Below are 14,035 nucleotides of genomic sequence, written 5' to 3' on the forward strand. Positions count from 1 at the left end.
GAAGTGAGCTGACACACAGCCTTAGAACAGTGGCCAAGGCTTAGGAGGCACTCAGGATTCAGAGAACAAACACTTCCTGAGAAGCCTTTGTGAACACTCTTCACCCTACCTCACATTTGACTTAGGTGACCTTCCTCTGAGTTCTCACAACCTTTGGCCTTCTCTACTGAACCATTTTCCAAATGGACTGAAACTGTCTACAGGCAGGACCCCCATCTTTTTATTTCATTTCATTACCCTACTGCCAGGCAGCACTAAACATGCATTCAATGCCTGCTGAACAAAGAAATTCATTATTGTCAGTTATAACATTTTGACTCTTCTCCCTTCTACATACTAAATCCTTAAAAGGATCCTGTCCTGGGGTTAGAAGGCAGAAAAAGCCATCAGACCCCACTCCTGATTAAACCTTACATTCTCATCACAAAGCTGCTGGCATTCTACCAGCCTCTGTTTTGGCAGAGCCAGTGACAGGAAGTCCACTGCCTCTCAAGACATTCCATTTTCTGGCAACTAAAACTGTTTGAAAGTTCCTTCTCAAGCAGGGTCAGAATCTGTCACTGCTATGAAAAGGGCACAGCCAAGGACAGAGTTCTTTTTACCTCACTAGAGAACTCCCTCTAGGCTGACATCCAATCTGCTCCTCTACAGTTTCAAAGCATAAATCTGTGCCCTAATGTCACAGTGCAGCCAGGTAAGCTGTGCTACTCCATGGTAAAGGCACAGCCCAGGTGCCAAATATAGAACTCTGGCTTTACTCTCACAACACTGGGAAAATTACTCAACCTCTGCAAACTATAGTTTTTCTCACCTGTCAAATGAAAATAAACTGGTATCTTAAAGACAGAGCTGTTATAAGAATTAATTAACCTGTAAACCATATTAGTTAAATATCTTAGCCAGAAGTATGAGAAACATGCCTAAATCTAGGCTAGCAAAAAAAGAGAATTCTGTGGCTTTTGTGTTAGCTGAAGCTCAAGCACAATAAAACCCGGAGAACTGAACACCATCAGTCATTCCCTCAGTGTCCTTCACTCCGTGGGACAGGTTTTCAGGAATTGTGGATACTGGAAGTATTACTAAAAGGATCTCTTCCCTTAATACCAACCTGAAAATATCCAGAAGCTGAGCTCATGCTTTTAGTCTGGGGTGGGTTATTATCCTCATCGGCCACACTAGAACCCTAGGCTGGGTAGATTGAGTGAGAACAATTCATCAAAAAAGAGAGAATGCATTTTTTGGAAGATGGTGGAAGAATTTCTAGGCAGACAAAAGAATTGATATTCTCTGTATAAGTGCTCATTATACTGTATAATTTGATATAGCAATTGTACCCAGTGGTTTCCAATTTAGATTTCAAACTAGATATGCACAAAATAATTTAGGGGACTAACATATTTTGCCAACTTAAAAATATTTTTAAAACTATTACTACTAGGATCATCCTTTTTTTTTTTTTTTTTTTTTTTGGTTAATGAAGATTGAACTCAGGGGCACTCAACCACTGAGACACATCCTAAAACCCAAAACTAAGTTGCTTAGTGCTTTTGCGGAGGCTTGCTTTGAACTTGTGATCCTCCTGCCTCAGCCTCTGGAGCTGCTGGGATTACAAGGTGTGTGCCACGGTGCCTGGCTTATGATCATAATTTAACAAAATAAATATACCAAAAAATGTTAGAAGGATATAATCTCAGAATAAAGTACAATTCTTTAAATCAAATTAATTTAGCTTTATGAAGAAAGTTGCATTCATTAATTTTCTCATTTTGACCAAGGGCTGGCAAAACATCACCCAGCCAGTACTTGGGAGACTAAAGGAGAGGATCATCTAGGCCTAAGAGTTCAATACCAGCCTAAGGAAAAATAGTGAGGCCTCGGCTGAAACATGGGAACCTCTGATCCAAGTCATATAGTCTTCTACCTGGTCCATAGGCAGCTAGAAGCACCCTGGACCCTGCTGCAATCCAGCCACATTACACCTCCAGCACCTTCTCCTGAACCTGGCACCTAAGAGGTTCACAGAATCTGTCAACTAGTCCAGCAGCTATAAATAAAAGACATGAGCACAGTCTGGCATTACATGCTCTTAATAAATATACACTGGAACATAAACATATACATGAGTACACACATTTTAAAATTCTCATACTCAATTTTCTAAAAGTATTAGAGCAACTTTACATATATACAATACAGTCATTCCAAGAAAAAGATTCATGTAATGAAAGAGTGATAAAGAGAAGGACTATATGAAGTATAACTGCTTTGACAAATTTCAATTACAGGCTCAGATATAATTCTCTTGAGATGTCTCACATGAAATAAGTCTCTCTTACTCTAAATCTAAGAGTTGGCCTGTCTGTGCATGTCATGGTTAAGAAAGTAGTTTATGCAGATGATCTAAAGTGTCCTTGATTCAGTCATTTACTCAATAAATATCTCAATATCTATCACATTTCAGGCACTATGTTAGACATCAGGACCCTGAAGTTGAACTACATACAATCTCATCTTAAGGAATTTCATGAACCAGGGAAGCTGAAAATTACTAACATAAACCACAATCTAAATTAAATTACTAGTCATTTTCTTCAATTTTCCTTACTTAATAAAAGATAAGAACATCTTAAATTTAGCCTTGTTAAGTTCCAACAGAGCACATAGTGACTGCACACAAATAAACAATTGATTTTGTGTTCTAATTTTCATCTGCTTATGGAATTAAAAGTTCAAACTTCGGGCAACTGAAGTAGAATATCCTTGGACCAAAGGCATTATGCAGGAGTACAGCACGCAATACTATACCTCCAAACAATCACTCCTTGCTCTGTGTGCCTAGGTAAATCCACAGGTGACTTGGCCAAGTTTTCTCTTGATTTCTGAGTTCAATAAAGGCCAGAACTATATTATTCAATTCCTCTTAGTAAAAGCCCTATCATAAAGGCTTTTTGGTTGTTTGGTATTTGTTTTTTTGGTAGTACTAAGGATCAAACCCAGGGCTTTGCATATGTTAAGGGCACATTCTACCACTGACCTACATCCCTAGATGCTTAGTCTTAAGGTAACTTTTTACTTGCCTTCCAGATTTCATGGGTAGAGTAATAGGCTACAGGCCAAAGAAGGGCCAATAGTAGGGTTCAGGTAGTCACACAATGTGACGACAGGTGAAGCAGGAAACAGAGACCACAACAGGACAGCAAAAATAAGAACACAATAAGGAAGACTTTGAGAAAGCCAGAACAAGGAGGTAAGAACAGAAGAAGTCAGGGGGACAAAAAACACTATAATTTAGGATTGGCTCAGTGCTCTATAAGGTTAAGTCAGAGGCAAATAGAATATTAGATGACAGAGCCATCACAAATGCATGTACATATTGTGACATGAAATTCAACACAAGAAAAATCAACACAGGTCAGAGAGTCCCATAACATGACTAAAAGAGGATCCAGATTTAGCTTATATTTCTACAAGAATCACTTGTAGTCAGGAACTGGGTTTAAACTCTTCCCCAGAAAACTGACTTTTTAGAAGAAAGGGAAGTTTTTAGTAATTTTAAAGAATAGATAAACCTTCAATGAGAAAGAAAATTCTCTGATACTAAGTAACATTTTTCATAAGCATACCTTAGATTTAAAAGCTAGTTTTTTTAAAAAAAATCAAGCATTAGTACCCACAGTTAAGACCATGTTGTTTATTAGAGTCAAAGCATAATCAAAAAGGAGGAATGAAAGCCTATGAACCACCCTATTAAAGTCAAGCAAGCCAAAGTTCAAGAGCTCACAGGCAGGCAGTCATTCAAGATGAATGCTGTTTCCCACCACTACCTTTTAAATGCCTAGAGTGACTAAGACTAAAAGAGCACACAAACAGGGAGCAAGGGTTACTTGGTAATTCTATTGTTCATTCTGAGGAAAAGTGTAAAGATTAATTAGTAAACAGTGGGTGAAAAGTGCTAACAAAATCAAGGGAAAATATTTATAACTAATTCCCATGATAAAGTTTAAAAAAAAAAACAAAACTTTTTAAAGAGTTAGAATCTACCATATGGAACAGGGACAATGTTTGTAACACATTTGTTCCTACATAATATTTTAAAATTGTAAGTTTCCATATTTATTCAGTTACTACTTCCAAAGTTCTAGTTACTTCACTAAATTTGGCTCTAAGTATTAACTTACATTTTTAAATGTTGATAGCAGCCATACAATTGGTATTTGATTTGATTTCAGATTTAAAACAGGCTTTCCTAAGTATCTGGCTACTTCCCTTAATCATATTAAACAACTGAGTTTTCCTAATTCTTACATAATTATCACACAATTCAAAATACTAATCAATCAATATTTTTTATATCCTAAAATGAAACTCTTATCTATCACCATTCCTTAGCTCTAAGGTTCTCTAAGGTAAATTTTGTTTTAAACAATGATTCTCAGCCTGGAAAAGATTTTGTCCCCCAGGGTAATTTGTGCATGCACATGCACACACATGCACAAAGATGTGGCAGTGATTAGAGGCATTTTGGTTGTGGCAACTAGGCCAAAACTAGTGGCAAGGGATAGGGATGCCACTGACATCTAGTAGTAGGAGAGGCTAGGAATGCTGCTAAATTATGGACAGCCCCCCACAACAAAGAATTATCCACCCCAAAATGTCAATAATGACTCTGCTGGGAAACCCTGTTCTAAACTGAAACAAAAAAATTTGCAAATACAGCTGACAACTCCAAAAAACAATTGCTAACTAAGTAATTCAAAGTTCACTAAGCTTTGTTAGTAGTACAGAGAAACAACATAATAAAAGCTTCTTTTCATGCTATCAAAATACATTAAAATGATGATCTGACTATTAATCACAAATGCATGAGGTTGCTGACAGATATGAAAGGCGAAAAAGTACTTTCACTACCCAAGCAATTAAAGATATACTTCCTTGCAAAATGAACATTTCAGAAAACAAAACAGAGTATGAGTTAGTCATGTTCTTGACAGTTTTCTATGAAACTCTATTATCTCTAACCACACTTTTTCTCCCCTCAGTCATCAGATTTTTAAATGGAGAAAATTTAAAATAAATAGAAGAGGGAAGTTAATTACATGATACTAGTCGGTAGCATAATCCAAGACCAAAACACATTACTAAAGAATCTGTTAGAACTCCAAAGTTTACCTGGCAAAAGGACTGGCTCCAGTTTTTTAATCTTCGGTTCTGAATTGATCTTATCATCAGTCTGAAATACATTAACAAAATTAATCAAAATCGAAACTCCCCTCTCGTATAAGAAAGGGGATACTAAGGCAATTTTCTGTTTTCTACATGATGACACATGCGACAGACACACATTCTCCCACTTCGACTCTTTCACGTCTTAACCGAGATCTATGGCCATGGGAGCCTGACAATAAAAAACATTTAAATCGCTTGTACCTGTTCCAAGTGTTTATATTTATGACAGTAACCTCCTCTTACCAGATGCCTACAAGCGCAGCAATCACGCTGGCGGTTACAGTGGGGACCATTGCCCGGGCTAGGAACTAAACAAACCCGGCTCCGAACGCTCCCTAGGACAAGACTTCGAGTAGAGAGAATGGCTGCAGCAGAGTTTCACAAGTTTCTACCACAGAAGGGGAGGCTCCCAAAGAGGCGCGTTTCCGCGCCCCGGGGCTCAGACAACCGCGCGGCGGGGGGCACCCAGACAGACACAGCCTGGCGGGGTCCCTCCGCTCGGGGGGTTCGGCCCTGCGGCTCCCCGGAAGCGCCAAGGAGAGGACAGCTCGCGGGGAGGGGGATGTTTACCTGGGGCGGCGGCAGGAGGTAAGACCTGAAGGTGGGTCTGGGCGGCTTGAGGGAGAACATGGTGCCGCCGTCTTTTCGCCCCGGCCCAGTCGCGGGCCAGCCGCAGCTTGGAAGTCTCTGAATTCCTCCGGCCTTAGAGCTCCCGGAGCGGCCGCCCAGGCCCAGTTTGCTGCCCGCCCGGCCGGGCGGACAGTAGGGCGGAGACACAGCGGAGCGCCCGCCCGACTGGGGAGGAGCCGCGGCAGAGCCGGCCTACGCGGGCGCCGGGGCTCATCCCCGGAAGGAGCCCGGCGCCCCGCCTCGAGAGACCGCTTGCGCAGGGCTGGCGGTCCGCCACTTCCAGCATGTAGGCCCGGCTGACGCCGGAACGCAGGGTCTGAGCTGAGCTTCGGCTGCCGGGCCCGCAGAGGGGACACCGTTAGACGCGGAGCAGGGTAGCCATCTTCAGAGCGCGGCCTTGGGAGGGCGCTCCTGCGGCGGCCCCAGGCCATGGCGTTGAGTGCCCCCTATTATAGCGACCCCGCCCCAGACGCCCTCCTCCGGGACTTCTCCCTGAAGTGCTGCTCTTCGTCATCAGCTTGGGCGAGCATTGTTTTTGAAGCCCTGAGTGAGGAGCCCGGGGTGGAGGGAAGGGAACTCTGATGCCCCGGACTCAAGCAGTAACACCGTCTGCGCGCTGTGGAGGACCCACACCCGTGCAGCCAAAAGTGACCATTCAGTGTAGGCTGGACTGCCCGTGATAAAGTCCCCTCCAAAGTTCTCAAACTTGGTGAAGATTTTCTTCTGTCACCCCCTCTGTTGTCTTTGTTAAAAACTTGACAGGGGATGACCTCCTGCTAGTTGAGCTCACTGCTGGGATGCTCAGGTTTGGTGTGTGCTGCAGGGACTGGGATGTTGGCCAGCAACCTAGACTGCTCAGTTTAGTTCGTTAATTTCTAATCTTCTTGTTAAGCTTTAATGTGGAAGAAGTTATTAAGCAATTTGCCTTTCTTTCCTTCCTTGCCCATCCTCACATATAAAGATGGTAAAGAGCTGATAAATGATCAAAAACCTAGCAAGAGTAGCCGTGTAGGGGACTTCAATCTGCCTGTTAGTTGCAAAGAACTTAAACCTGTCAAGTATATTTCTAAACTCAATGTTTTTAAATGGAGCAGCCTTTGGTGGGAGGAGGCCAGAGTGGTGGATGTTGGTGAGTCTACTGGTTGACAGTAGGTCTTTGTTATACTTTGAAGAATAAAATCCAATCCAGAATTTTATGATTAATGTCATGGGGAATCTCTGATGTGGCCAGTGCGAATCACAGTCATACAGATGAGTGTTGCTAATATTAAAAAATTGAAGCAAAGATTCAAAAGTTATCTTTTTCTGAAATAACTTGTTCCAGATTTGGAACCCTGCTGATCTTTCTGGTTAACCTGTTTGAGTAACACTTGTATCCATTTTGCCCAGGAACCACAGTTGTCAATGTCAATTCTATTGTATTGTACATGTGGAAACACTGTTGTGCACATATTTTTTACTTTATGAATATTCTGTTATTTCCCTCCATTAAATGGATTTTTCTCCACAGATGCTCTTCAAGCATTTTGTGGATTCTTATACTTCTATGGCTTATTCTGTGATTTGGGTTTTGCTGTACAGGTTTCCTTAGGACCTACAATTCTCATGTGTATGTGACCATAGAATTAAAAAATAGAAAAACTCTGCTTTCCAGATTTGTTATTGATTTAGCACCAAATTTTATGATTTTCTGGATAACCAGTTGTATTAATCTGCTTGGGCTGTCATAACAAAATAGTACAGATTAGTAACTTAAATGACAGAATGGGGAGGGGCAGTTAGATTATGAACTCTCAGTGTCTCTTATAGGGACACTAATCCTGTCAAATTAGAACTTCATCCCTATGACTTAATTTAAGTTCTGTTGTTTTCCACACTTTTATTGGTACATGATAATTGTATATATTGATGGGACTTATTGTTAAATTCCTATATGCTCACAGTGTAACAATATGATTTGTCCAGTATCACTCCTTAGCATTTCCCTTATTTAATCTTAATTGCCTCCTAATAATCTATCTCCAAATATAGTCATATTGGGCATTAGGGTGTCAATGTGTGCACTTTGGGGGGACATAATTCAGGCCATAGCACTAGTTTTGGAGACTTCTCCTAGATCGTGATCTCATTGCCTACTTTATGTTTTATATAATTGACCATCCCCTTCTTGGGGGCTGTAATGTCACTATTCTGACCTGCTTCATCTTTTTCTGACTGTACATGTTTTCTTTTTTTGGGGGGAGAGGGGTACCAGGAATTGAACTTTGGGGCACTCGACCACTGAGCCATATCTCCAGCCCTATTTTTTTTATTTTATTTAGAGACGGGGTGGTCTCACTGAGTTGTGAAGTGCCTCACTTTTTGCTGATGCTGGCTTTGAACTTGTGATCCTCCGGTCTCAGCCTTCTGAGTCCCTGGGATTACTGGCATGTGCCGCTGCTCCCGACTTGTACATGTTTTTATTATTGATTCTTCTAACATAGGGAATAGTAACATTCCCTAAAGATTACTTCCTTTTCCTTGACAAGGAAAGAGCTAACATTTGTTGAATGTTAGGTGGTGCTAGATAATTTATATATTCATTTAGTCACTTATTCAATTGGTTAGCAAATTTGCATTGAGTGTTAACTTTGTGCCAAGCACTATTTAAAATCCTAAGACAAAGAAGTTCCTATTTTCACAACACTTTTATTCTAGATAGAAAGATATTATTTACACACACACATTTAACATGTCATATGGTAACAAGTGTGAAGAATAATAATGTGGGGAGACAAAAGGGAATGTATATATTTCTACATACATATGTTAGCTATGGTCAGGGAAGGTCTTTCTGATTGATGACATTTGAGCAGAGACCAAAAGGAGTGAGAAAGCAAGCCAAGTGGAAATCAGGAGGAAGAGTGTTTTGGACTGAGAGTTTAACACTGTAAATACCCTCAGGGTACAGCCCTTATTGTGTGTTTCAAGCAGCCTAATGCACTAGGAGAGGAGAAACAACAGGCTGGATCACATAGGCCTTGAGAGCTGAGAAGCTTTGCAATGTTCTGAGTTGAAAGTCATATGACCTGATTCCAGCTGCCATAGTAGTATAGCAAGAGAGAAGCTGCGAAACAAATTGAGGAACTACTGTAATAGTCTAGGTAAAAGTGGTTGATGGTGATAGCAGTGGAAGAGGTTAGTAATAGTTGTATATCATTTCTACAAAATGATGTCACTGACTCAGCATATGTTCTTTAAGATAAGTAACTTACAAAATCTGTTTCTTGAAGAATTCTGGGATGATAACAGCAGCAGCAGTTTTTCAGTCTAAACATAAAAGCAGACAAAATATATACCAAAACCCAATATCCCACAATTTGCAATATAGAAGCATGTGGTACTAACAACCAAGGGCTGTCTTAAAGTGACTGTGCATCAATAAAGGAAATCAATAAGCATCTGGAAAACTTCAAAATAGCCAAAAAGTATTTTCTAGAAGGTCCAGCCAGTTAAGTTGAGAACAATAGCAGAAATAGGAAGGGGTATTTATCTTCTCCAAAACATGAGAGTGCAAGGGGCTCATGGTAAAGTCTAAAAGGGCTGGAATAATATAACTGCAGGAACTCTGGAAACAAATCTACGGGAATTCCTTCTAGGAGAGGGACCTACACAGAGGACTAACTCCCAGCATGGAAACCATATTGACCAAAACAAACAACAGAGACAAAGGCAAGAGAACGTGCAGATAAAAATGAAGAACAAGATTATCTCCAAAAATAAGCTGAATTTAAAATATTTTAATTAAAAATATTTTAAATACATGGTAAATCCAGGTGCAGCGGTGCATACCTGTAATCCTATGGCTGAGGCAGGAGGATCCTGAGTTCAAAGCCAGCCTCAGCAAAAGCGAGGCACTGAACAACTCAGTGAGACCCTGTCTCTAAATAAAATTTAAAAAAAAAGATCTGGAAATGTGGCTCAGTGGTCAAGTAAGTGCCTTTGAGTTCAATCCCCACTGCAAAAAAGAAAAAAAAAAAAGGTAAAAACAGAAGATGTTCTCTAACAGAAGTTAGAAAAGAAATTCTTCAAATAACCTCCTTCAAAAAGTTCAAGAAAACAATTTCACATAAAAATAACCACATGAAAGTATGGAAGTCAAATCCCTTAGAAAAGTATTGTACCAAAAGAGAACAAGAACAGAATAACATTCCTACAGACAACAAAAGCATACCAGAAAGATGTGCTTTCTAAGCAAATCAAAATTACCGTCTACTATTTTAAAGTGAGCCAAAAAAAAAAAAAAAAGGAACATGATGAGTCATAAAGAACTATATAAATTAGAACTAGAAACACCTGAAATGAGTAGAACTAGAAATAAGAAATTATTCCTGAAATGAAAAGTAAACTAAAGGAAACCCAAGGATCAATAAACACAACTGATTGTGCATTAAGAGAAGTAGATGGTACCAGGAATTGAACCCGGGGGGCACTTAACCACTGAGCCACATCTTTGGCCCTTTTTTATATTTTATGTTGAGATAGGGTCTCACTGAATTACTTAGGGCCTCAGTAAGTTGCTGAGGCTGGTTTTGAACTTGCAATCCTCCAGCTTCAGTCTTCCAAGCTGCTGGGTACAGATGTGCACCACTGTGCCCAGCCGGAAGAAAGAATTTAAAGGTCAAAAAGCAATGAAAGAAAACAGAGAAAGTGGCAAACATTGAAGAGATACAAATAGGATCCACCATACAGATAACAGGAGTCTCTAGTCCATAGAGGGGGAAAAAAAAAGGTGAGGAGGAAAATAAGGAAACCGAACAAATACTACAAACAATATTTCAAAAGAAGTGAAAAGCTACATATATATATATATATATATATATATATATATATATATATATATGTATGTGTGTGTATATATATACACACACATATATGTGTGTGTATATATATAGGCTTAACAACACTAAAACACATTCTTATAAAATTGTTGTTCTTTTTTTTTAAGAGAGAGGGAGAGAGAGAGAGAGAATTTTAATATTTATTTTTTAGTATTTGGCGGACACAACATCTTTGTTTGTATGTGGTGCTGAGGATCGAACCCGGGCAGCACGCATGCCAGGCAAGCACGCTACCGCTTGAGCCACATCCCCAGCCCAAAAATTGTTGTTCTTTAAATTTAAAAAATGTGAACATTTCTTTGGTTATCTAGATAACCAAAAGTGACTTTGGGGTGAAAGAAAATTAGATTATCATCAGACTTTGGGGCAGCAATGCTTTATCCAGAACAAAAGGGAATAACACAGTCAAAGTAGTTAAAGGAAGAAAATATCAGAGGATAATAACTAGAATGGATTAAAGCACAACCTACATGTTTAAAACCGTAAAATAGCAAAGATGCTTTTAAGAAACAGAACCATATCAGTCATCTTGGGAGTAAGATAAATAACAAATTTTTTATTTTGAAATTTGGCAGATATATGGGGGAAAGTCATTAGCCTGCTGTATTGTATGAACTGCACTGCTATGCAATTAACTGGTAGGTGAAAGGAATCATCTCTTTAGGAAGAATTACAGTCAATAAAAGAAAAAGAATAGAGTTTGAATAATACAAATAATACTTTCAGCCTCCTATGAATTCAGAGATCTAGGCATTGAGCATCAATAGCTGCTGAATTCACAAAATGACATGTAGGTGCAGGTGTTTTGTGATGGGAGAAGCAACACCACCTAAACAGCCTTGCCAAAAGGATCAAACCTAAGTCTAAATAAGTATGTGAATAAACCCAAGCCTAAATAAGCCAACATGCAGGAACAGGAAAACACCTCAAACTACTAATGAGTGTTCAGTAAGTAAAATTTAGACTGTAGGAAATTTTTCAAGACAAGTGGCCCCTGCTCTTCAACAGATGAATTGTAAGGAGGAGAAAGGAAGAAAGGAGAGATCAGCAGATCAATGCACATTCAAATTTTTAAAAAGAACATCAAACAAACAAACAAAAAATACAGTGCTTGCTAATGAACATTCAGGTTGTGAAACTATAATGAAATTCAAGTGTAGTAACTTTAAAACATGGCTGCACAATTTTTAAACGTGTTTCTGTATATGAACTCTCCCCTTGAATCTTATTTATTTACACAGTTACATATTAAATGATTTGAAAATATGAAGTGTTTTTATATTTTAATGTATTAGGTACTGCTAGCTTTGAACATTAATTCCTAATATTTGCTTCTCTATAGTTAGGAAAAAAATGTAATGACATTGGAAGCAATCATGTAATAATTAATAATGTAGTAATGTCAAAACAAGCAGACTGTCACATAGTTCTAAATAAAAGATACTCAATAATTAAGTCCTACTGTGTTGGTGAAGTACATAAATAGCTATATGATATGGTTTAAGGGGCTCAAGAATAGTTGACTTGCCACAGGTTCTGAAATTCCACCATCAGAATGTATACTCATTTGGATCTGTAAGACAGACGTTCTGAGAAAACACTATATCAAAACTCACATTCAATTAACACTTTGACAGGAGATAGGTATTACAAATCTTGGCAAGGTTTTAAGGGAAGGAGACATGGGTCTCATACCTGAGGCAAAGTGGGAGCAAATTCAAAAAAGGGGGGCTGTATAATAAATAGAAATGGAGGATTTTAAAGAAAAGCTTTACCTTCTTTGGACCAGTTCCATTAAATAGTCATAGGTTTCCCTACCTAGTCTGTGAAATATGTTATTTCCCCCTAGGATATGACAAAAGACTGAAAGTGTTTTTGTTACAAAACGAAAGATTTTTGAAAGACTTAAAATGATATGGGTAAGCAGTGAGTCAGAAATATACATATGTGGGCTGAGGCTATAGCTCAGTGGCAGAGCACTTTCCTGGCATGTGGAGGCACTGAGTTCAATCCTTAGCAACATGTAAAAATAAATAAAATAAAGGCATTCTGTCCATCTACAAGTATAAAAAATTAAAAAATATATATGTACATATATATATATATGTGTGTGTGTGTGTGTGTGTGTGGCAGGATTGATTAAATAGTCTCAATGCACCAGTAGACATGCAATTAATAGTTTCATTTATTAAGTGAATATTATTGTTCATTAAATTTCAGAGCACATGACTCAGCAATGGCAGATCAGTCCTTTATGATAAATCCAGTCCTTAAATTTTCAAATCTTATTTTGAGAAAAAAATATTCATTTACATGTAGGTATTCCATCTCTGATCACTACCTTTGCATAATTTCAGTAAGCCTCTGACATGGAATAGACCACAATCTCATTTGTTTCTCTGTCTCTGACTTTATGTGTCTCTGTCTTCATCTGTCTTTTTGTATGTCTATGCCTTTCTTTCCTCCTGGGTGTGATAGTCTGCATCTCTGATGAGAAGGGAAGTGTTGATCTCTTTTTTTATGATCATCTCCCTTTTCTGACATGTCCCTTGCCCACCACTACACCAGTTCCTAGATACTCTCTATCCAAAGGTTCTTTCTCAGTGAAGTAAGAGCTGTCAGTGACTCCAGAGAGGATGAAGTCCCTGTCTGTGTACTCCAGAGACGCCCCCCTGAGACCTTATAAGTGTTGCATTTGGGGAGTATAAGAACCTAGAGTCTAACTTTAACTTCCATTCTAGCCAGAGAAGAGCCCTTAATGCCCCCTCCACTCCTTTTTGTCAAGAGTAGTGCTGACCTTAACAGTTCCTAGTCAGTTCCCCCTGCCCCTGAACTCTTGCATGGGTTGCTAATACTGTGATAGGTGTTTGTTTTTGTGAAACTTCATTATACAAACTGGAGTCACTCCTCACTAAAATAAGTTGAGGGTGTGGGAAAAGGAAAACACTCAGGTCACAGATGCCTGCATCCAGAACTATGCCATGGACCCAATTCAGTAGAATAGCCTGCCCTGGCTTTAAGATTCTGCTTAGCAACTGACAACATACCTACCAACAGAACCTTAAGTCTAGCTTTACATACAAATGCCTCTACTTGCCAGTTAAAGCTTGCCAGCTTTCAGAAGCAAAGAAAGTGTCAATGAATTTTCTTTTATTCTAACTTTCATAGATTTCTCTGTCCTAATAAACCCCCCCCCCAATGTTTCCTTTGTTCTTTGGACATACCAGAAGCCACAACCTGGCTTGTGCATGTGTGTCCTTGATTGCAATCCAATTCTTTCTTCCTAAATAAAGCTCCAT

At 39.1% G+C, this 14,035-nt stretch overlaps 1 protein-coding gene across 1 annotated transcript in view; it reads right to left on the reverse strand.

Annotated features, from left to right (window-relative positions):
• The window catches only part of Mtmr10 (myotubularin related protein 10), a 53,100-nt gene extending 47,096 nt beyond the window's left edge, over positions 1-6,004 (reverse strand). Inside the window, exons 1-2 of the mRNA XM_077800223.1 lie at positions 5,797-6,004; positions 5,170-5,230 (exon numbers count right to left, since the gene is read on the reverse strand). Of these exons, the coding sequence (XP_077656349.1) occupies positions 5,170-5,230; positions 5,797-5,856 (121 nt within the window). The 5' untranslated portion in view covers positions 5,857-6,004. The remainder of the gene's footprint in view (positions 1-5,169; positions 5,231-5,796) is intronic.
• Positions 6,005-14,035: the final 8,031 nt, after the last annotated feature.

The sequence above is a fragment of the Urocitellus parryii genome, chromosome 6 (assembly GCF_045843805.1).
Source record: "Urocitellus parryii isolate mUroPar1 chromosome 6, mUroPar1.hap1, whole genome shotgun sequence".
In the NCBI taxonomy this organism is placed as follows: Eukaryota; Metazoa; Chordata; class Mammalia; order Rodentia; family Sciuridae; genus Urocitellus; species Urocitellus parryii.